Source organism: Carassius auratus, chromosome 11 (assembly GCF_003368295.1).
Source record: "Carassius auratus strain Wakin chromosome 11, ASM336829v1, whole genome shotgun sequence".
Taxonomy (NCBI): Eukaryota; Metazoa; Chordata; class Actinopteri; order Cypriniformes; family Cyprinidae; genus Carassius; species Carassius auratus.
The window spans coordinates 5,474,077-5,497,356 of NC_039253.1; the positions used below are offsets into that span (position 1 = coordinate 5,474,077).

At 35.8% G+C, this 23,280-nt stretch overlaps 2 protein-coding genes across 4 annotated transcripts; both read left to right on the forward strand.

Moving 5' to 3' along the window:
* Nucleotides 1–4,671: 4,671 nt before the first annotated feature.
* hp1bp3 (heterochromatin protein 1, binding protein 3) lies at nucleotides 4,672–14,728 on the forward strand. The gene is made up of 12 exons (XM_026275051.1): nucleotides 4,672–4,757; nucleotides 5,399–5,477; nucleotides 5,708–5,966; nucleotides 6,086–6,218; nucleotides 6,926–7,072; nucleotides 7,145–7,186; nucleotides 7,308–7,456; nucleotides 8,148–8,238; nucleotides 8,310–8,469; nucleotides 9,122–9,233; nucleotides 10,618–10,782; nucleotides 13,764–14,728. The coding sequence occupies exons 2-12, from the start codon at nucleotides 5,408–5,410 to the stop codon at nucleotides 14,119–14,121; spliced, it is 1,686 nt and encodes a 561-aa protein (XP_026130836.1). The 5' UTR covers nucleotides 4,672–4,757; nucleotides 5,399–5,407; the 3' UTR covers nucleotides 14,122–14,728.
* A 1,048-nt stretch (nucleotides 14,729–15,776) lies between these two features.
* LOC113110838 (SH2 domain-containing protein 5-like) lies at nucleotides 15,777–21,589 on the forward strand. 3 transcript variants are annotated; one of them, XM_026275052.1, is made up of 10 exons: nucleotides 15,777–15,902; nucleotides 16,204–16,290; nucleotides 16,438–16,518; nucleotides 16,958–17,032; nucleotides 17,111–17,257; nucleotides 17,519–17,719; nucleotides 17,997–18,177; nucleotides 19,356–19,461; nucleotides 20,510–20,666; nucleotides 20,789–21,589. In XM_026275052.1, the coding sequence occupies exons 2-10, from the start codon at nucleotides 16,240–16,242 to the stop codon at nucleotides 20,978–20,980; spliced, it is 1,191 nt and encodes a 396-aa protein (XP_026130837.1). In that variant the 5' UTR covers nucleotides 15,777–15,902; nucleotides 16,204–16,239; the 3' UTR covers nucleotides 20,981–21,589. The 3 variants fall into 3 exon arrangements, with proteins under 3 accessions (XP_026130837.1, XP_026130838.1, XP_026130839.1); XM_026275053.1 differs by having other exon boundaries at nucleotides 16,483–16,518; XM_026275054.1 differs by lacking the exons at nucleotides 15,777–15,902; nucleotides 16,204–16,290; nucleotides 16,438–16,518 and adding an exon at nucleotides 16,596–16,681.
* Nucleotides 21,590–23,280: the final 1,691 nt, after the last annotated feature.

The window sequence follows — 23,280 nt, forward strand, 5'->3', positions numbered from 1 at the left end:
GATTGTAAGCGCTTAGTTGATTAAAGGAATAGTACCCCCCAAAATGAAACTTTGCTGAAAATTTATAACGTTAGGCCATCCAAGATGTAGATAAATTAGTTTCTACATCAGAACAGATTTAGAGAAATGTACCAATCAATCACTTGCTCACCAATGGATTCTCTGCAGTGAATGGGTGCCGTCAGAATGAGAGTCCAAACAGCTGATAAAAACACAATCCACAACACATCCAGTACTTCAAATAATGTCTTTATTCAAATAACTGGACTGGCAAGAAATTACGTTTAAAATTGAAATACCTTAATGATGGATTTCTTTCTTACAAGCATACAGCTACAAGTGAGCAAATGCTAAATTTCTCCAAATCTGTTCCAGTGAAGACACAAACTCATCTACATCTTGGATGGCATGTTGGTGAGTAAATGTTTTCATTTTTGGGAGAACTGTTCTTTTAGCTTGTGTCATGCCTTGCATAGTGAAAGCCAGTACAGCCAACAATCCTGTCTGATCTGTGCATGGTAAAGTCATCCTCAGATCACATTAGAAGAGACTGAACTATTTACTTTAGCTTAAATGATCTGTAGGCAAAGTGAAAGTGCGTATCTGCAGAGTCTGTCCGCTCTGGCCTGTATCAGATTAACTCATTTTGAGGCCTTATTGAAACAGAGCTGACTGACTGGCACCGAGTTTTGGCATGGTGGCATACTCACTACAGCTGAGTCCTCTCGCATGCCGCCTCCTGCTCACGCAGCTGGTCCACAATTATCTCTGTTTGCATGGGACCGAGACAAGCAAATACTGCACGGAAGCACATCGGCTCCAGAGCTATCAACTTAAGTTTGTAGCGTCTGGTTTGGGCAATGTCATTGAGGTGAATTTTGCTTTGAAAGTGCAGGTTTATAAAGCATAAGGATGTCAGAGGGAGGTTTTTAGAGTTAATACAACAGAGTCAAGCACATGGTCAACACTATTAAAAATAAAGGTTTCTTGTTGGCATTCACGACTGCATGAAAACATACAAAAGGTTCTTCAGATTATTGAAATGTTCTACAAACTAAGACAAAAATGGTTCTTTTTGGAACTCCGAATGGTTCCTTTTATGGCATTGTTTTAAATGCCTCCCCATTTTGGAACCTTTATTCTTAAAATTGTATTCTGCATAGGGTCCTGGTTCTTCTAAATGTGATTAATGGGGTTAATCAATTCAGAAGTAATGACTGTGCTAGAGCTGTGACAGATTCAACAATTTAGAGGAAGTTTTTACAGTTTAATGGCATCTTCTGAATCACAATCTTTGATGTAAACACCATTGTAACACTGATTGTAACTCTGATTCAATAATGAGTCGGTAATGATGAAGAACCGACACCAAAAGAAATCAGACAAAGGTTATTCTTATCTGAATGGCCTTCACAGAATGCATTGGGAGCTCAGCACCACTAGAAAGTTCTTCATAGTGGATGATCAGTCTTGGATGCCCTCTGGTTCACTGGCAAGCCACCAATAACTCATTGTCAATGAAGTGGAAATGATTACACTGCACAAGGAAATGAAGAGAAAAAAACAAGAAACTAATCTCTCAAAGCAGAATTGAACAGCATGGAGGACAAAAGAACAAAACTCAACCTAAAAAAGTCTGAGTGTATAAAAAATGCAGAGTATAAAAGATGGCTGTAAAGAGACAATAAACTGAATAGGTACACATCAACTTAAAGAAAGAGCACACCACTTCAATGACGACATCTAGTGGTCAAAAGTAGGAGTTGTCATCTATAACCGACGTCTGCATGCATATGCATCTTTTCTAGCAGGGAGACTTTACTTACAGTATTTATTTTTTTATTTTTTTTCATTTATCTATTTGTGTAAAGCCTTTCATATCTCAGTTAAACATCTGTCGCCTTCAGCTTGTTTAATTTTTTTTTTTTTTTCTTGACTCAAGCATTATCCATTTATGTGTCTCAGCTTCTAAAACTGAATAATCATAATAGGCCTAAAGATAAATACAAAACTAAATCTGCTGCATGATAAACAGGATCAGTCTTCTGAATGGAGGTTTCCTCACATTTAACTTAAGTTTCCTCTATTTCCCAGCTGAGGAAGGATCTGTCAAATAGGGGGTGAACCAGGAAGAACCGAAGATCACTGAAATTACAAAATTGTTGTAATTAGTGCAATTAGTGTTCTGGATTCAAAATGGCAGGCAAATAAGCATTTCAATGGCTGCTGGCTTCTCCATGCTCCTCATTACGCAAGGACTACCCTAATATACAAAACCATCTCATTATTCCTTTTGACTTTCATTCAGTCCAGACTTGCAGTCTTAAGCAACACTATGGCTGTCCTTCATCTAAAGTATTTATAAGACAAATAATCATTTAATTAGGCAAGGACAGTTTATCAACCCCATGTTTAATTAAAAATGGTAAATTCAAAATTTCACCCTTAGGCTACTTAGCATGATGGTGTATGAATAAACTGCATTATATGAATGACCCATTCAGTCTTGTTTATGAAAGTATTGCTATTATTTTCTTTAAAATCTGCAAACCTCATGTAAATTGAATATAGAATAGAATAGAATACAATACAATATAATAAAGCTTTCTGACGACAATAAATAATATAGATAATATTTCAGAACAAAAAAAAAACATGGTAATCCAAGGCATTGATTAAGTAAATTATGAATTGGATTATTTATCATGTCTATTAAGTAAAACTAAATCCACAAACTGATGGGCTGCAGTTGAGAAATCATTCATAAGGGTCCATTTTGATTCACTGACGGCCAAGAACTAAATTTGGACCCCTTGTCCAAAGAGCCCCATAACTATTTATATGCTTTATGACTGCAAAGCACTTCCAATTCCCCATTCATTCTTCATTTGTAAGTGTTTCAAGCGGAAAGTGTTACAAACCTAATGAAGCACACACTGATGTTGCAGGGCTATGCTTTTTAAATGCAGTCTAGTTCAGGGATCCTTCTATTTATAATTTCCCTGCAAAGCAAGAAAAGATGCAACTTTGTCCAGGAATAACATACTGACTGAGATAAATTATATGCCAAAAAAAAAACATTAGGTCTGACACGATAAAACAGCTCCACTTGTACACCAATATCTTTGGGCTTTTGTGTCCAAGGAAAAAGTGAGCTATCTCTAAAAAGATGAAGGTTTGTGTTGGCATGGTAACCACATAGTAATTTCACTGCTTTTATGGACCAGGTACCAAACACAACTGTCCAAAAAAAAAAAAAAAAAAAAAAAAAAGAATTCAAGATTACTCTAACGTCTCAGAGACCAGGTGTGTTTAGGAAGCCGATAGAAAAGTAATTTAGCTGGAAAAACTTTGTCTCTTGTATTCTTGCGGGGGTGGATGATTGTGTGACATGCCACATGCTAGACTTTAAAAACACAGAGAGTGTGTGGGTGCTTCTCTTTATCTTCTCTTGTGCAAGAAAAAAAAAAAAAAAAAAAAAACAACAACAACAAGCAAATATCTAATGATAATACCATAGTATTTTTGACATTCAGTATGAGAGGACATGACATGTCGCAGTGTCCTGCAGGGTTAGAAAGAACTATCTAACTAAAATAAAATTAAAATTAATAATAATCATAATAATAATAATAATTTATTTGAAATAAAATAATGTTAATGGAATTTTTTTTTTTTATTTTATTTCAGATATATGCCAAGGAAACGTTATTTTAATTTAACTTGATTTTTTAACTTGATAAAATTAATTATATATATATTATAAAAATATGCAACAAAAATTACTAAAACTTTAACTACGATTAAATGAAAGCAAAATCTAAAAATAAACACTAATTCAAAATATTCATTAAAAACTATAATAGTATCTCAGTGATACTAAAATAACACTGGAGTCCTGCAGTAGAGCTAAACTCAATTTAAATGTTATTAAGAATTGGAACATTTAAGTTCGTGTATAGTTAGTAAGTTTTACCTCATTATATAAACCAATATAAAACCTAATTTAAAATAAATTATTGCAATCCTCATAGAATTAATTACGTGAAATAGCTTATAAAGTTGAACATTCTGAAGAGAATAAATTCTATTTTTGAAGATTAAGCACCTCTTTTCAAGCAATTTGTAATTCAAAACATAAATTAAATATAACTTAAAAGTTTTTATTTTAAAAAGTGATTCAAGATAAAACCAACATTGATCTAAAAAACTTACATTATCATAGTTTACTTTTTATTAAATTTAAATGTACCTAAAAACGTTTAAATTATAGTTTAGTTCAACAAAGACATAGCTCTGAATGATAGATCATAGAAATATGAAGTTAAGTTATATGCATCAAGTGGCAATACTGCCATCTTGTGTTGACATAAATGATTTAATTAGCAAATAATGAATAATCAATCCAAACAGGACATATGTTATTTTTAATTAAATTAATTTATCTTGTTGTTTCATTAATATATAGCCTAAATAAATATATATTTTTTTCTTCTCAGTAATCACCCTTTCGCCTGTTACACAGAATGGGACAAAAGCATTAATTAAATGTTGTATAAAGAAGTCACTATGTAATGTATTTTGTAATTTAGTAACAGTGTTGAAGCACAAGTAATTTCGCTGACGACCTGAACATGGCACGCGCGCGCATGCGCTCTCACGTACGTCTCTATGCGTACGCGGGGGGGAGGGGCACGTAAACAGAGAATTCCAAAAAGGAAGGGTGTTTCTTTCAACTGATAATCCAGTAAAGCAAGGTATGCCTTAAAAAACTCAATCTGAAATTTTGCATCCTCATTTTACAGAATATTTTATACGTTCTGCAGGCGTATTTTCAGTTATGTTTCATTAAACCTCTTTACTCTGCAGTATCGTGCATTTATCATTTTCAACCTAACGCAGCGCCATTACTGTACTTGTATGGACAAAAAGGCCATTTTCGATTATATTGGGTTTTACGAGAAATTCGGTTCCTGTGCACTGGTAAAACGTGTGCAGGTGTGACTTTATGCACGCTATTAGCAGCAAATATCAACACAGACCATATGTGGAGGAGATAAACAATGAGATTGTTGTTCCTTTCTAGTTAATTGCTGTGGCTTCATGTCCAGGGAGTGTTTGTCGACGTGTTTTTCTATGCACGAGCTTCTCTTTGCTGTCCAGAGTTCATAGGCATTCAATTCATGTGGCCAAAACATTGCATGAAAAACCTGTAATTTTCTAAATAAGTCTGCAGTGCAATGCATTATAACCTAATAAACAATGCAACAGGTTTCTATTGCATTCCCAGGTTAGATGTATACAACATGTTCGAAATGAAATAAATGATAGACAGACACAGACACACACACACACACACACACACACATATATTCACAAAGTCTTTATTTATTGGCAGGTTAGAATCATGCCCATTCGCCGATCAGCTGCAGCCCCGCCCAAAGAGGATGCACCACCTGCAAATGCCCCTGAGGGAGGTACGTATTGCCCCTTACCTGGCAAACAGGTCACATAAGGAGTTATTCTCCCACAAATAAATGTGGAACCTGTCATTTAACTCTGCAATCCTGTCACTGGAATACAGGCAACTAGCCACTGAAATTCTTTCCTGAAATAATGTGGCTTTAGGACAGTTTCTAAAATAATGCACAAGTGGTGTGAATTTGGCTTGAACATTTCCATGCATTTCATTGTCTTGATTCCACAGATGCTCCTGCCGAAGGGTCTGCACCTGTAGGTGAGAAGAAGGAGAAGGAGAAGACAAAAAAAGAGAAAGATTCGACACCCGCTGAACCTGAAACCACAGAGGAAAAGAAAGAAGGTGAAGAGAAGGAGGCGACCACTGATGGAGAGGAGCAGTCCAAAAATGAAGGAGAAACGCCTAATGAGGGTGAGAAATCTGACGAAGCAGCAGCTGAACAAGGGAAGAGCAAGAAGAAAAAAGTCAAGGAAGTTGTAGCCAAAATGTAAGTCTGGCTTTTGTACAAAAAAAGAAATGCATTTTTCTTATGGTTTCCACTCGTTTATTGAATACAAAATGACTTAGTAAGCATATTATGCATTTGTTTCTGCTCAAATGGTGCAGTGACAAGGAAGATGACAAAGGGAAAAAGGTGAAAAAGAAGATTCCAGCCTGGGCGACCATTTCCGCCAACAAACTGGCTTCAACCTCTCTTTCCCAGCCCAAAGTTGAAGAAATCATCATAGAAGCAATTGAGGTCTGGTTCAGAATTGCACTCTTCCATTACAATTTAGAGAGAATTTGACTAAGTAGGTGTTGATCAGTAAAATATGTACACAAGTATAAAGTGCTGCAGTGATTATGAGTCTTTGTAAGCCAATGTGGAAGTTATCAACAAGCCTGGTTCCTTCAACAAAAACCCAATAGGATTATTCCATTTGGCTTTTGGATTATTGAAGAGGAAAAAGCTCTGTGAACAACAAAAGATCATGATTATTACATGTTCTGTTAATCTGGATGATCTTCACAAATGAACACATACAATTAATTCTATGAAAAATGAAACATATGCTCTAAACAAACTACAGCACATTCACATGACTTCAGCATCACCATCATTACGCTTTTGAGAACTCTTTGATCTTTATTTAAAATTGACACTTTTTAGTTGAAGTAGATGCGTTTACTTGTTCGGAATAACAACATTCAATGTTTCCGATAATGTAGTCCCATTTGGCTTTTTTAATGAGATGTTAATGCTGACAAAATTGGGAGTGGGGTATTACAGCAGTATTAAATGTTTTAGAATAAATGTGGAGATATTTTTAGCTCGTGTTAACCACAGACCTTATTTCAAGCATTCAACCAAAACCCCATTCAAGGGCATTTCAGGACGATGTTCTGAAAATCTAAGAATCAAATAAATTGCCATCTCAGATGTATATCTTTACTCTCTACCTACAGAGCTGCAAAGAGCGGAGCGGTGCCTCTTCCATCACCATTGTGAAATATGTCATGAAGAAATACCCATCAGTGGAAATGGACAAAAAGACTAAAAACATCTACAAGAGGACTCTGAAGCGAATGGTTGAGAAGGGAACTGTCAAACAGGTGTGAATATTTCTCATTTTATATGCAGACTTAAATCAAAAGTAAACCTTGTCTTCTTGTCTTCTCCCACAGCTTAAAGGCAAAGGCTTCTCTGGAAGTTTCGCCATTGGGAAGGTATCCAAGCGTCATTTGTTTGTTGTCTGCATTGCTGTTATTGCTGAGATCCATGAGTTTGAGTACTTTTTTGATGGTTTGTCATCATTTTGACTCATTTTGTCAATGTCGTGTTGTGCAGAAGGCAGCTGGGTCTGCCGGGACGAAAGAGACGCTGGGAGAATCTCTGCCTCTGATCATCACCCGCCTCTGTGAACCCAAAGAGGCTTCCTACATCTTGATCAAGAAGTACTTGGAGCAACACTTCCCACAACTCAACGTGGATAGCAGGTCAACATTGACTTGTTTTTAGGGAAACACCTTATAAGTAGACTACAGTTCGAGCTAGTGCTGTCAAACGATTAATCGTGATCAATCTCATGCAAAAGAAAAGTTTTTGTTTGCATAATATATGTATTTGTTCTCAGTACATATATTTTGTGTATATGAATACACACACAAACAGGAAATATCTTGAAAATATTTTTACTTGTAATATATCTATATTCCGATAATTTACATTATAAATATATTATGTACAAAAAATATTTTTTTCTGAAATATATACATGCATGTGTATGAATTTATATATACATAATAAATAAACACAGTGCACATATGTATATGTAAAAATTTGTATTTGATTAATCGTTTGACAGCACTAGAAGTATTTACTTAACATTGGGAGGACTGGTAATACTATAATTCAGAAGTCTGGGATAGGTACGAATTGTTACTGTTTTTGAAAGATGTCTCCTATGTTCACCATGGCTGCAATTATTTGATCAAAAATACAGTAAGACACTAGTATTGTGAAATATTACAAACGTTTTTGATTCATTTAATGCATCCTCCTTGCTGAATAAAAGTATTACATCATAGATGCAAAATGTTTGCATATGGTACATAGTACATACCAATTTTTTTATTATTAGTTAGTTACAAATTAAAAAATTGGGTTGTTCTGTTAATCTCTCTTAAGGCCTGATGTTTTGAAGAACTGCCTGCAAAAATCTGTGGAAAAGGGCTACTTGGAGCAGATCACTGGCAAAGGAGCTTCTGGAACATTCCAGGTTAGTTACCCTTCTGAATCGCTCAGCACATAAAACCAGGTTTGATGAGATTCTACGTTTGCGTTTGACAGTTGAAGAAAGCTGGGAATAAAGTGCTCATGGGTGGCGGACTGCTGGAAGATGCCATAGTGGCCGCTATCACAGCCATGAATGAGCCCAAGACCTGCAGCATCACCATACTGCGCAAATTCCTGGTGGACAGACAGAAGGAGCAGAACAACTATTTTTTCGGTACAGTACACTAACTCCTCACTCATTCGCAGCCTAAGGAGAGTTTTCTCTCTGAGGACTGAATCAAGTTTGCCTTTGTTTTGGGCTTGCTTTTAATTGTTATTCTCAAATGGGTTGTTCACAAAACAGTGTTACATAAATAGTTGTCTCAAACTATTCTTGTTTATATTACAGCCACAATTTGTGACCCTTGAGCACAAAACCAGTCATAAGTAGCACGTGTCTATTTGTAGCAATAGCCAACAAAACATTGTATGGGTCAAAATAAAATAAAAAAATAGTTTATGCCAAAAATCATTGGGATATTAAGTTAAAGATCATGTTCGATTAAGAAATTTAGTAAATTTCCTACTGTAAATACATAGAAACTTAATTTTTGATTAATTTGGACAACTTTAAAGGCAATTTTTTTTCAATGTTTTTATTTATTTGCATCCTCAGATTCCAGATTTTCAAATAGTTGTATCAAATATTGCCCCATCTTAACAAACCATACATCAATGGAAAGCTTATTTATTCAGTTTTCAGATGATCTACTGTCAATTTGACTGGTTTTGTGGTTCAGGATAACATTTATATCTCCCTGTACATGTTGCAAATTAACGTGTTATGCAGAATCTTTCTGAATGTTTTTTTTTTCTCTTATGGCTAGTGTCAAACCTGAAGCGAACCTTGCAGAAGTGTAAAATGATGGGATGGATGGAGCAGATCTCTGGTCATGGACTCAGTGGGTCATACCAGCTAAGCTATCCGTATTATCCGAGGTAAATTCAGCTCAGCGTAATCCAGCTTATTACAGTTAACTAAAATTAAAATTGTTAGAAATTGCCTTTGGGATTTGAAATAAAATAAATTAAGCCAAATAGAAATATGGGGGGGGGGGGGTAAAAATGACTAAAACATAACAAATGACTAAAAATTTTGATTAAACTGAAACTATACAAGCTGATTCAAACTTGTTAATAAATACTAAAATGAGTTATAATTAAATAACGCTGCAATAATTAAAAATATCCTAAACTTTCCTCTTGGGCTTTTCAGACATGAAATCCTGAATGCAGGTTCATTTTTAACTCTGCAACTAATTAGTTCTAGTCTGAAGGAGTAGTTCACCCAAAAATAAACATTTGGTCATCATTTACTCACTGTCATGACATTTCAAAGCTCAGCATATTCTTTATTTCTTCTGTGGAATATAAATGAAGATATTTTGAAGTATGTTTCAGCTGTTTTTGTCCATAAAGTGGATGCCTGTGTGGTCTAAAACCATTTTGAGACCCAGTTTTCTAGGCTTGGCTGATCTATCCTTTTAACTCTTTACAATTCAGCCACAGCATTAATTGGATTGTTTTAGAGGGAATATGGCGAGTTTATTACCTATGCTGGGTACACACCAAAAGATAATCAGCCTGGTTTTGGGCCAATTTCCCCACTTCCGACAATCCTAGCTATGCCGATTATCTTGATGGTTCTACAGATTATTTTATCAGATTTTCCCTTGGTGTGAGGTGTGTTAAGAGTGTCCGAACCTGATCGGAAGAATGTCGGAGCCGCCGCGATTGCGAATCGTAAATATGCAACATGTTTAATGTGTGGGGGGATCCCAAAGGACAAACGCGGGCACGCACAAAAGATTTTCACATGAAATGAAACAATATCCAATAAGAAAGCGACATGATGGAAGACGGAAGCAGTCATGCCGCAGCACAAAGTGAAATTTCTGTCTGAAATCACGTCTCAACGACTTCACCCAAACCCTTTTCTTATTTTTTTTGTGAAATTTGTAAAAATCATTCCAAAATACTATCATTGCAATTTCTTCCTGCATATCGTCCGCCACAGTCGAGAATCTGGTTAAAAATCGGTTTGTGTGAGGTGTGCTGTATTTGTTATATTATGACACACGACACACTATAGGAGCAAAACGGTTAAATATAGGATTTTTTATTTTCATGTTTGTGGTCTATCACATTTAGAAAATCTTATAAGATGTAAAAAATCTTTTGGTGTGTACCCAACATTAGAGAAAAAAAATCATCTTTTTCTTTTTTCTTTGTTTTTCTTTTTTAGGAATTTTTTGATGTTTGTCCAGTTTGTCATAGAAGGTGAGAACTTTAATGAACAAATGTTCTGTTGCTCCCCCTGCAGTCCAGCAGTTCTGTTTCCTGAAATGATGGAAAAGCTTAAACAGAAGGAGGAACAGAAGCTCAAACGCAAGAGAGGTGATGATTCTGATGAAGAATCTGAACAAGAGTCAGAGCAAGAATCTGAAGAGGAGGAATCCGAAGACGATGAGCCTCCGCAAAGAAAGAGGTGAAGTACATCACATAAACAGTATCAGTGGGATATATTACAAGGGCTTAAAGTTCTCTGGCACCGTGCCAGATCTCAGGAGTGCAGCATTTGGATGAGAAAAAAAAAAGTCATCCTACTTTTAAAAACACTTGTTGATATCACGTTCGAGTTCATAAGTTCACCTACCAATGTATGAGAGGAAAACATCTTTCACTCAAACAAATTAACAATACTAGCCAATCAGAGGTTTTTGCTCCTATAAACACTGATGAATGGAAAAGAAGCCTGGGTCTTAAAGGCGACACAATATTGAAAAAGCTGCAAGGCGCAGTGGTCAAAGATTTCCATCTAGCGTCATATTTACATAGAAAAGCTATTAAAAAAGTAGCGGAGCTATGTAAACAGCTCAGAGTAATTGATTGCCAGAACGAATTTACAGGGATTTTTGAAAAAGTCCTGTTCACACATGATCTTTTAACAGTAATTTACCAGTAAAGACTGTATATGTGAAAGGGGCTAAACTCTTCTTTTGCATATGCGATGTAAGTTTGGATTGCTTAACATTTATCTGGTAAAACTCTCTTGATTTGTAACTTAAATCATTTAAACCTATGCCAACACAGGAGAATACATCAATATATTTCTAAATTTATAGTGCATTGCATTCTCAAAATAAAAGTTTTTGGCTTTACATGTGGCCAGATATTAAAAGTAATTGAATCACATGAAACATCACATGAGCACCAGGCGCCCTCTGCATGTATTTGTTATGATATAGCCATATTACATTATGTATTTAAAGGTGCAATAGGAGATCTTGGAAAATGCTAACTTTATCCTTATAGCACTGAAAGCGAAAGTCCCACCCTCCCTGCAATCGCCATGCCCCTGAACTTATTTCATACATGAAAATCCCTCACCTTTCGGCGAAATTCGCCGTTTTGAAACCAAAATAGGTGACCTACGTGAATCGTGTAGATTCGATGATAAAAAAAAATTGAAATAAGTTTCAATAACTTTGAAAGCGATAACCATGCCATAGTATCCTTTCAAATCTTAAAGTTGCCACAGTCATTGCATTCTTTGCATGTACTGCACTTAATCTTTACCATTTTGTTTTATTCGTTTATTAGAATCTGAAAGATAATAACAATATTGACTGATAAGTGAGTGATTTTAGTTCTTGAAAACCAAAAAAGTAGCCCTTTAAAGTCCTGGATTTTCATTTATTTTTTTTAAGTGTCTGTATGAACCCTTTTTAAGTTACCAGTTCTTGGACCATTTAAATGTTTTTTGTTGTTGTTGTTAATTGAACTAAATTGAAGTTTAATTTGATTTACCATGTTTTCTTAAAAAAAAAAAATTCAAATAAAATTCATGTTTTAGATTGTAGGTCATCTTGTACACTGTCAAGGACAAAGCTAACCAGAAAAACTTGATATCAGAAGCATCCTAAATGTTACATGTGTATTGAAATTGAACCGTACAGTTCTTCACCCTTGGTTTGGCAAGCGCTGGGACCGCGGTTTAACTTAAATCTGACAACGCATCTGTAATATGGTTTCTTATAAATAACACGTAAAAAAACACAGGGTTTCGGCTAATGTATGTTTCTGTTGATGGATGCACATTCTGGCTTCCCGGAACATTACAACAACGCGCAAATATTAAACTTTCTCTGAAGTATTGTGTTTAAATGGACAAATTCACACAAACATTACGTCTAAATGCCCATCTTGGTAAGTATACAATAGCAGACATAGTCACCTTAACATACTTACAGTGTCTTAAAGTGACAGCACTTCTTAATATGAATCAAACAGCAACAACAAAGAAATCACTTAATGCTCTTGATTGAATAGCTTTTGTTACTTTAATAAAATTTTATCTTAAATTTATACAGTCATGTCATGTTATGAAATGCTGTTTTACATTTGATTATACTTTATTCCATTTCTGTAGGCTACATAAAAACGAATGCTAGAGAAGTAAAAAAAAAACACTGAAGATCACTGTTTATTTTATTTGCATCTCTATTCGTATGTATTTATTTGTGCTGTTGCTTATATTTAAATATAAAAATCTTATTTTCTTTCTTTTTTTTTTTAAGTATAGTTTTTCCCTTAACATGGCTCATACCGAACCATATCGAAACTTATTCTAAAACCGAACCGTGAAAAGTTCCACCCCTAGTTTGCACCTTATTGTAGTGAGTAACCATTCTTGCTATTGCTGTTTCAAATATCCCACCATAATCTGTAGTTTTTGTTTTAACCCCTGATATTATCTTTGTGATCATACTCTGCTCTAAACCTTGAGTGTTGTCTGGCTTCCACTTGAGCCCCTTTCACACTGCACGTCGAACCCGCAATATTCCCGGAACATTGCCGGGTCGCCTTCTATGTGAAAGCAACCACGTCCCGGGATTGATTACCGAATTGAACCCGGGTCGGGGACCTAGTAACATTGCGGGGTTCGACCCGGGACGAGCACTGTGTGAACAAAAGCCAGATCTAATTCCGTGTCGAAGTGATGACGCGCGACTCTTTTACTGGCTGTTTTGAAGGAAGATCAACGTTCGCGACGAAAATACATGTGCAAACTGTAATGAAGCAGAGATCAGTTAGTTCCTCACTTTCCGCGCTGACGCAGAGATTGCTTGCTTGCTTCAGTGAAAGTATAACGTGCCTAGCGTTGTCGACTCGTACATTACACGTCACGCGCTGATGTCACGTGTCGTTACGGGATCTTCAAGGGTTGTGTGTGAAAGCATGCACATATACGGGGTCATCACTGGCAGTGTGAAAGTGCCAAATCTAGCGACCAGGGAACAATTGCAGGAACACTTTACCCCTGTATTTGCCGGAATGGCAGTGTGAAAGGGGCTATGGTGGATGATAAAAAGGGGTGAGAAAATAGCAAACTTTTTCTGAAGTTCAAAATATCATAGAGACTTTTGTTTTAGACTATGTCTTTGCATGCTTTCTACTTGTCCACAGGACCCAGCGTGCAAACCGGACATCTGCGTCTAAGGCTCGTCCAAATAAAAGGGCTAAAACGGTCAGCAGAAAACCTCCTGCTTCAAAGAAATCAGTTGCATCAGCCAAGAAAGCCCCTCCACCAGCCAAGAAACCAGCATCTGCGAGCAAAGCCGCATCCAGAAAGGCACCAGTGCCTGTTAAAGCCACACCAGTCAAGAAAGCTGCCCGGACCAGTAAACCTAAAACACCAGTAGCCAAAAAGATGACAAGCAGGGGGTCCAAACGGCCGTCGCCCAAGGCAGCTAAGAAGGAAGCAACTGAATCAGCTGTGAAGGCAAAACCGGCCGCCCGCAAGTCACTCCGAGCCCGGAAATGAATCCCATGCTTGCTGATGGCTGTAAAGATCAACTGTAGCTCCATAGACTGCAGTGCTGGCTATTTTCTCCTCTTATTTTTGTAGAAACTTCCATGTTCTTCTCGTCTTGGGGCCTCGGATGAACATAGGACCTCTTCAGAGTTATTCTGCCATTCAAGTACAGGCAGTTTATGTTCAGTATTCTTAAATTACAGGTAAAGGTATAGTTTAGAAATGCTACTGTTTGTGTTAAGATGCTCATTCAGGTCACCATAATGAGAACTTCTAGAAGGAGGTGTTCTCGGTTGTGTATCAAGAAAAAATCTATTATTTAAAGTTCCTGTAGTCAGTCTTTCTGTAGAGGCAAGCATTTCAGTTATTCAGTTGCCCCTTTCTCATCAGTGTTCAAGAATACTCTCTTTGTAAGTTTTAGTTAATTTGTTTGGATCATGTTTTGTGAAGTTAGGTCTTAAGCTAGTATTGTAATCAAGAACGTTTTGTTGATGTTGGTTCTTTCGTGTAAGTCGAATTAAAGAAAGATTATTAATGCCTAACTCTCAGTTGAACAGTCTAAATAAACACAAAATTGGATTTATTATGATGCATTAAAGAAATATTGGCATCCATATGCACACCTGTCTTTTTGTTCTGTATAGTCTACGAAGAAGAATATAAGCTATAAAGATTTTCCAAGCAGATGTTTTAAGACATTTGATGCACTACTAACCCAGTTATACTTTTGTGTGTTAGTTTATCAGGGGGGGTAGATGTCATTTTATGAGCATGGCTCACCTTACCCTGCATGCATGTGACTGATTTACTTACTTTTCTGTAGTCCTTAATAAAGTGGCTATATTTGTACTTCATTATTTGGCCACTGTTTTGTTTTTGTGGTTTGGTTTAAAACTCATTTGAGGTTAATGATTAACCAGTAATTTTAGAAGGTGTTACCAAATTATTCAAACAATGAAACACAAGGTTAGTCTCCTAATGAGAGCGAGTCTCTATTAATGTGAAATTCACCATAGCAAATTCTTACTCTTGTTCCAACACGCACTTAAGGCATGATTTAATTTAGTATACTAAGCACTGAAATGTTTACATACAACTTTTCTGGAGACTTGCTTTGACATGTCTTGGGGCTTAAAGTAAATGCCAATCTCAAGTATCTTTTAAAGAATTTTATAAAATCCAGTATAAAAGTGTCACATTTTCTCGATATTATGATGACTGATGATTATGAACATACTACTACATTACTTAACATAATTTATTAACAAAAAAAGTTAGGAATGTCATGAAAATTTAAATGCTGCGTTGTAAGTATTTTCCTACAGACTTGTTGAAAAACATACATTAGACAACGAATAGTTCTTTTTGGTTCGAATCGCAAATAAAATCAATTCAGTCGAAGCGAATTCATGCCGTTGTGTGGTATAAATGGCTATTCGTTTGTAAAATAACTGAATTGTTATTTATAATAGTACACACCACGGTTTGTGAACAGCATAATACGCGTTTTGGAGCCCAAACAAATCATATTTTAACCTAACAACATATTTATTCTCTTTTTCTTTCCTGACGGGACTCGGAAAAGTCAGACTCTATTAAATGAATCGTTTTGGTTGACCTCAAAGAGTTGGCATTCCTGAAAAGCACGTAGGCGGAGAGTTCAAATGTTTTCGATGAATCCAGTCTGGCTGTAGATAGGCGGGATTTAGAAGATAAGGTGAGTCAGGATTGCGAAACCCCGGAGGATAATCGACCCACCCTGCCAGGTTCAGTCGCGCGGACGAATGTTTGTAAGTTTGTGTTTCTTCTGTGTATTTTACTGTTATTTCAGGAACGTTGTTGGTAATTGTAGTGACACTCAAGCATTGCAATTACAGCAGTATGGAGAGAAAAAAAAAGTCAAAATCAAAACATTTCTTTCGATTTCTGTGGAAACTGTTTGGCCCAAAACATGCTTTCATTTTGGCACGTCTCGAATCTGAAAGCTGCACAGCCTGAAACGTTATCTTGGAGGAATGTGTGTCATTCCTGTTGTTTGACTTATCTTATTTTCCCCCTTTTTTTTTTTTTTTTTTTTTTTTTTTTTTACAGTAAATAAGGCAAAGGGAGCCAGGCTTAGATTGAGACATGGGTGAGACAGCTGGAATGGAACATAGGATTGTTACAAGATCTGCTGAGGTGAAATTGTCTTAAATGTTTTAATGCTGTATGCTACATCTTTTATTGAAATTAATTTGATTTTGAGAGTCTGTGGTTTCATTGGATGTTTGTATCGTGAATTCAAAGTTTTGTCGCTTTTGCTCAGTAAAAACTCACTTTGTCTAGTATATTGGCTCATTTCCTGTGGATGACCGTTGTTTGGATGATCAGATTCAGCAGCTGCACACTCAGCTGAAGTCTTTCAAGGTAATTTGTGTACTGTTAACTGAGTCTTGAGAGTATGTTTGCTTTTTCATATGTTTACCATGCACAAGTTTGCACACGTGACTAAATGTTTTTAATGGTCTTGAGAGCCTTTTGATCTAAATGCATACGCTTATGTGCTTGCAATTAGTTGTAGACAAATTATGTAAATGCAATTATTTGAGTATTTCATCATTTTATTGACTTTGCTATTATTATACTAGATCAAGTCATTTATTCATATAGGGCTTACAATAAAGGTTTTAAAGCAGCTTTATAATAATAATAAACAAAAGTATTAAGCAGTTTCAGCTGTTAAACCGCTCTGAAAACACACTTGTCACTGTTCATCTTAATTAAGTTCAGTGTTTATTCAATTTAGTTATATAGAAAATAACCATACTTTGACTGGTAACAGATGATTTGTGAACTTTATCTGCAGAACTGCAAGAGCAAGCGAATGGTCTCATTGAGGTTCTCTGTCAAGGGAGTCAAAGTTTATGATGAAGATGAAATGGTAAGATTTTTTTAAGATCTCTGATATTTTTCTTTGTGTATGTCACATGGTTGAACTCTTTGTTATGCATCTCATCAGACGCTCCTCATGGCTCACGCCATGTGTCGAGTCTCGCTGTCCACCGCCCGTCCAACTGATGCCCAGTTTGCCTTTGTCTCCCATAATCCTGGAAATTCTGAAGCCCAGCTCTATTGCCACCTCTTTAGAGCCAGACATGCTCGAGCTGTAAGCATTAACTTGACAAAACCCAGCAAAGGTTTTGTGGTTCGTGTGTTATTAATCACTTTGGTTGTGAAGCGCTATATTTTGATTGTAATATTGCACATGTCGGTTCTAGAATCAAAGATTTGGTTTTCTGGTTTACAAGTCATCGTAGTGATATTTACTATTTAGAATTGCCAAGACTGTTGCTGCTTTGCTTAAATGGGAAAAACTGCTCAAACACTCTAAGAATTTAATGGTTCCATTGGTTTTACTCAAATAAAGGCCCAGTTCCTGAACCTGCTGCTTTGCCGCTGTTTTCAACTGTATTTTCTGGAGAAGCACCCAGAGGAAGCACAGGATGAGTGTTCAGGGAAGAAACCAACTCGAGCCCCATCGTTGCTTAATCAAGGTTTCCCTCTCAGTGTTAGTGCCTTGGTGTCTTTCCGCAGGGCCCCAACTCAAGGCCTGCTACCAGGGGCAAAGGTTTGTTTTCGCCACATATAGCATATATTGCTTTTATAAAGATTATCTTAACCAAATGGCATAAAAAGCAGTTGGTACAAGTACTAGTTAAAGAAATATTCTGAGTTTACTGGTTATTTCACCTTTGAAAATTTGTCCCCAGCATGACATACATATTTTGTCAGAGCTTGTTGTAAAGAGTTGTAAATAGGCCTCAAAACTCCTTTTGAGAGAATGTTTCCAACACTTTGAATGCTGCACTGTTCTGCAGTGCGTTCATCTCAATTTTTCTGAACAGGTGTTCTCACAGCCAAGCACGGAGCAAGTCAGCAGTCCTGAAGAAGGCCCCACTTCTTCTCCGACTGTAATTCGTAAAAAGGCGATTCGAACTAAAGAGCTGAGCTCTGGAGCATATCGCTCTTTTACATTTACTCCTCTCAAACAGCGGCACCTGCAGGATAAACTGAGTGCACCACAAGGTGGGATAAGTGTTCATAGAACACTTTCGAGAATGAGAGAGTTCATTAGGTAATGCACACACATAGTTAAGGTTAGTGGTCGACCGATATATCGTCAAAGCTGATGATATTTGCCGAATTTGCCGATATGTTTTTCTGCTTGGCAGATATGTTCGAGATGGGACTTTTAATTTGACGGTGATGAGAGCGGCAGTACCCTTTTATGCAGTCTATGGCAGTGCCTTGAGCACGCACCGTGCTCAAACTCTCTCTCTTGTTTGTCGCATAGACTGTATAAAAACATGTCGTCCTTAACAGTTCTGTCTAACACGGATAGAAGTGTCTAATAATCAGATAGAATGGTTCAACAAAGAAATTGTGTACGGAAAGAATTATAACGATTGCTTTTATATTAGGCCTATTAGTAATGGAGAGACAAACATAATACTTTCTCGTTTGCCGTCAGCATTAAGCAAATATGCATTTATATAATTTTAACAAATCTTTGAATGACTTATGAACATTTATTTTCACAAACCTTGCAAACTTGCATTTTTATCCAGCATGATCGCGTGTTCTCTTTGTGATGGTCGGTCTGTGTGAATTGTATGCTTTAAACTATAAACTCGTGATTTCAAATTATAATGCGCATTATGCCTTTGCCCTACTGTCATATTCATGTCATTTTCACTGTGTCCTGTATGTAAAATGAGGGTTACTCTGGCTTTATTTGAAAAATATGATTCCCATTGCACACAAACTTCCCAGAATACGGAGTGCCCTGTTGGTAACAGTGTTTGCTCTCTTTTTAATTATATTTGTATTAAATATGTATTTATTTGTGAAAAATACTGTCATCTAAAGTATAAGCATGTTTCTTTTACACATTTTTTAATTTGTTGTCAAATTATTTCAAATTTCTTAAATATTATTAATAATAATTTATGCTTTATATCCGCTATCGGCCCCCCTGGTTTTCAAAATATCGGCATCGGCTGTCAAAAAACGCATATCGGTCGACCACTAGTTAAGGTGGCTGGTTTAAGACACAGTGGGTTAATTTATTGTACTTTGGATTTGGTGGTTGGAGATTCAAAAAGGTTGTGGGGTTTTCCATAATTTGGATTAGTAGTGTTGTTTTTCTTCAATTTTAATTTGAATATTATACATGTAACGGTATAAAAATTCCATGTAAACAGAAAAGGAACGAGCCAGTGCAAAAGCATGCAAGTCTCGCGCTCCCAGTTTAGCCGAGACAGAAGAAGCTCTGGCTCAAGCAGTGTGGTGCTGGGCTGGCGTGTCTAGGTCAGTGCTGGTGCCCTAAGACCATGTAGTCTGTTGTTTATTTATATAAATTTAAAGGAATAGTTGATCCAAAAATTAAAAAAAGAAATTGCTGAAAATTTTATCTCAGGCCATCTAAGATTTTGATGAGTTTGTTTCTTCATGGGAAAAGATTTGGATAGATTTATTTTTGCATCATTGCTCTCCAGTGAATACTGTGCAGTAAATTGTTGCCGTCAGAATGAGTACAAACAGCTGCAAAAAATTTTAATAATCCACAACTCCAGTCTATCAGTTAATATCTTGCGAAGCGAAAAGCTGCATGTTTGTAATAAACAAATCCATCATTGTTTTTGTCTTTAAACCATGGCTTCTGGCTGCGGTAAAATTCCTCTACGCAATATTGCTTTCTCCAGTGAAAAAGTGGTCTCTGAGTCCAGATAGTTGTCTGTCTGGATTTTGATGCGAGAAGACGACACTTTACACTTTTATTTTGGAAGCACTATTTTTAACAGTGAGCTCAGAATTATAAAGTGACCATTTAAAGTTAAAATACCTTGATGGGTTTGTTTCTTTCATAAACAGCTTTTCACTTCACAAGATGTTAATTGGTGAACTGGAGTGGTGTGGATTACTGTTGTTATTATTGTGATGTTTTTATCAGCTGTGTGGACTCTCATTCTGACGGCACCCATTCACTGCAGAGGATCCTTTGGTGAGTAAGTGATGTTACACAAAATTTCTCCAAATCAGACTGAAGAAAAAAACAAAAATTTTCTGCAAATGTTCATTTTCGGTTGAGCTATTCCTTTAATGTTTTCACACTTAGGTAAATCTCAACGCTTTTCATTTTAAAGCAATACCTCTTATCAATATTTTATTCAGTCATTGTCATTCAGTCAAATCCAGTCTGTTGAGCTTAATTGCATTTTTTTTTTTAAGTTGATAGTATTAATATATAAAATTGTTCTATATTTAAGAAGCAAGGTAGTACATCAACAGAGTAAAATCACTTTGCTTTTAATTTAGTATGTTCAGTGTATTACTGAGTCTCTGGTTTCCATTACAGCGACTGTAGTTCTTCATTCCTGGCAGATGATGTCTTGGGTGCCTTCCTGCTATGTCCTCATCCCAAAAAGCCCAACCGTGGGTCTCTTGTAGTCCGCTTTCCCTCAGGACTGGTAACTCATGCTATTAAGAATTCCAAGGGAAAGTTCCGGCTTGAGGTGAGCAAAGATGGAAGATTTTTTTTTTTTTTTTTTTTGTCTTTATTTTGAGTTACTTGCTCCACTCTTTAACTACTTTCATCAGAAGTAGAAGGTAGCAAATGTTTAATGCTCTTTTACAGAAATACCACAATGACTTTGAAAGCCTTGCTGCTTTGATTGAGCACTACACAGAGTTCAGTGAGGAGCTGGAATGTTCTCTGAGCTGCGCCCGTGTCAACCACTGCTACAATTGGGAAGAAATGGTGAATAAGAGTTCACGGTTGCTGCAGGACAACAAGAAAGGCACCTTCAAAAACAAAAGTTGGGTTTAAATCCTGTTTCATGCAATTTTTTTTTTTTTTTTTTAATGCAATTGTTTTTTAAAAACATTTTATACTATATTTTAAACTTTACAGAGCTGCTGACATTAGTAAACCTTCCTAACAAGGATCTTAAGTCACTGACACAATTTTTTTTATATTTTAAAAGGACACTTCTGTTTTGCCTGTTGGCAATAACCTCAACCCACCTAAAGCCCTCACATTGTTGGTGTTTTGGTTTGAATTTATTTTCTAGGGAAATGAGCACTTAGGTTTTTCATGTAAATGTCAGCTGTAAATGTATAGCTACTCAACAGCTTTTGCAAAAGTGCAGACTATATACATTTTATGTCCCAGCTATTATGGCTTTCAAATTCTGTATTATGTGTTTATTTTAATTTTGGACATTTTTTCTTTCTCCACTCACTTTATAAGAGAGCTTTTTAGTGATAACTTGTCCAGTGAAGGAATTTTTTTTTTTCTTCTTTGCCTGGCTTTGCTCTCGTAATGTTTTGGAATTCTTGCACTTCTCACCTTGTAAATGCGCACATTTCTGTAATTAGCTTTGCACCAGTGTAAATTAAGTGTCTTGCCTCATTGCATAAACTGATTATACAGTCATTTTGTCTCATTTTTCCCTTTGTGTATTTTTAATGTGGATTACTTTGAAGGAAACCAATGGAATATGTTGTTTAACCAGAGACTAGATCTTATGGTATATTTTGATATGATAAAATAATTATGCCTTATTTTTCATGTTTTATTAAATTATAATGCAAGTTTGGAGTAATTATGAAAGCCTGTTCCCGCCACTTTGGGAATTTTTTTTACATTTCTATTATGTAATCATTTTATCGGAAGAAGGGCCTACACTATAAGAAAAATATATTGGTCCACCTCAGGATATTATTCTTTAATAATTATGAAATTCTTTACATATGCAAGGGCCGAATGTCCACCCTGTTACAGGACAATCTCATCTCAATTTATAAGTGTCTTGAATGCAGTTATTGTAATATTTACATTTTCTATGTATATAACAATTTATAGGATATAAGGCAAATTACACCACATTAAAGGAAGTTGTTCTTATACCTGTTATTGTAAGATCTCATTTATACTATCCCTTTATTTGGCTACTAAATATGTTTAACATTGTATTTTACCATTTAAAGTTACAGAGAGCATATAATATTTTGCTCTTGCATACACACACAAACTGTTATGCCTATCATCATGGGTTCATGCCATAGGCGTAATAGTTTTTCTATACTGTATCTTATTTGTATGTTACCCTAAGACTGCACCTAAACCTACCCCTCTCAAAAAGAACACTTCTTTCTGGAGGACTTACAAGTTTTTTTCTTTTTCCTCATAGGGACCAAATATATGTCTCCACAAGGTAAACCTTTACTGGTATCACTAATTATTGTGCCATTAATTATAAGTACACTTATTTATCTATTTTTACATTGACTATTACTATATGTCTACCCTGTTACAGTGCAACACAGTAACGGGAGGGACATTGCATGCTAAAGTCATACATGTGATGAACAACAAGCTAGTGCGTATTGATCGAGGAAGACTTTTAACTTTTTATGTTTATTAACCATGTTTTCAATTACAAAAAAATAAAAATTATCAGTTTCCTCTATAAATAAGCATAACAGGGTGGATTTGTTGTGCTTTGACACATCAGTGAATCTTTCTAAAACACGTAAATTAAGAACTGTTAATTAGGAGTTTTAAAGACTTTTTAGGCATTACAAATTTATAAATAACCAGAAAGATATTTTGCTGAGGAATATTATAAAAAAAGAATATACAACAATATAAAAAAGTTGGAATTTGTTTGATTTTTTTTTTAATACAGTATTTGTGGCTGAAGTTATGCAAACTCATTTGGGGACGTGCACTTAAATATGAATAATAATTTTTTAATTAATTTTGGGTAGATATTTATTTTGTTATATGCTGTTCTAATGGCAGTAACTTTGTAGGATGAGCATTTAGAAACAAGTATTAGCCGAATTTTACGGAAAATATTCTAAATTATAGCACGTGAACTGAAATGGCACCGAATTTTAGGAATGACGATTCCGTCATTATTTCGAGAAAGTGTCTTATTATACTGAGAAACTGAGTCATAATAATGAGAAACTTTCTCATTATTAGGCTATGACTTATAGAAATCATATTTTTTCTCAACTGTAGCGGAAACGGGCTTCTATAGTAAATAAATGTCTGGTGATAAAAGTTTTTCCTTTGTGTAAAATATATTAACATTTATCAGTGGGAGCAGGATACTC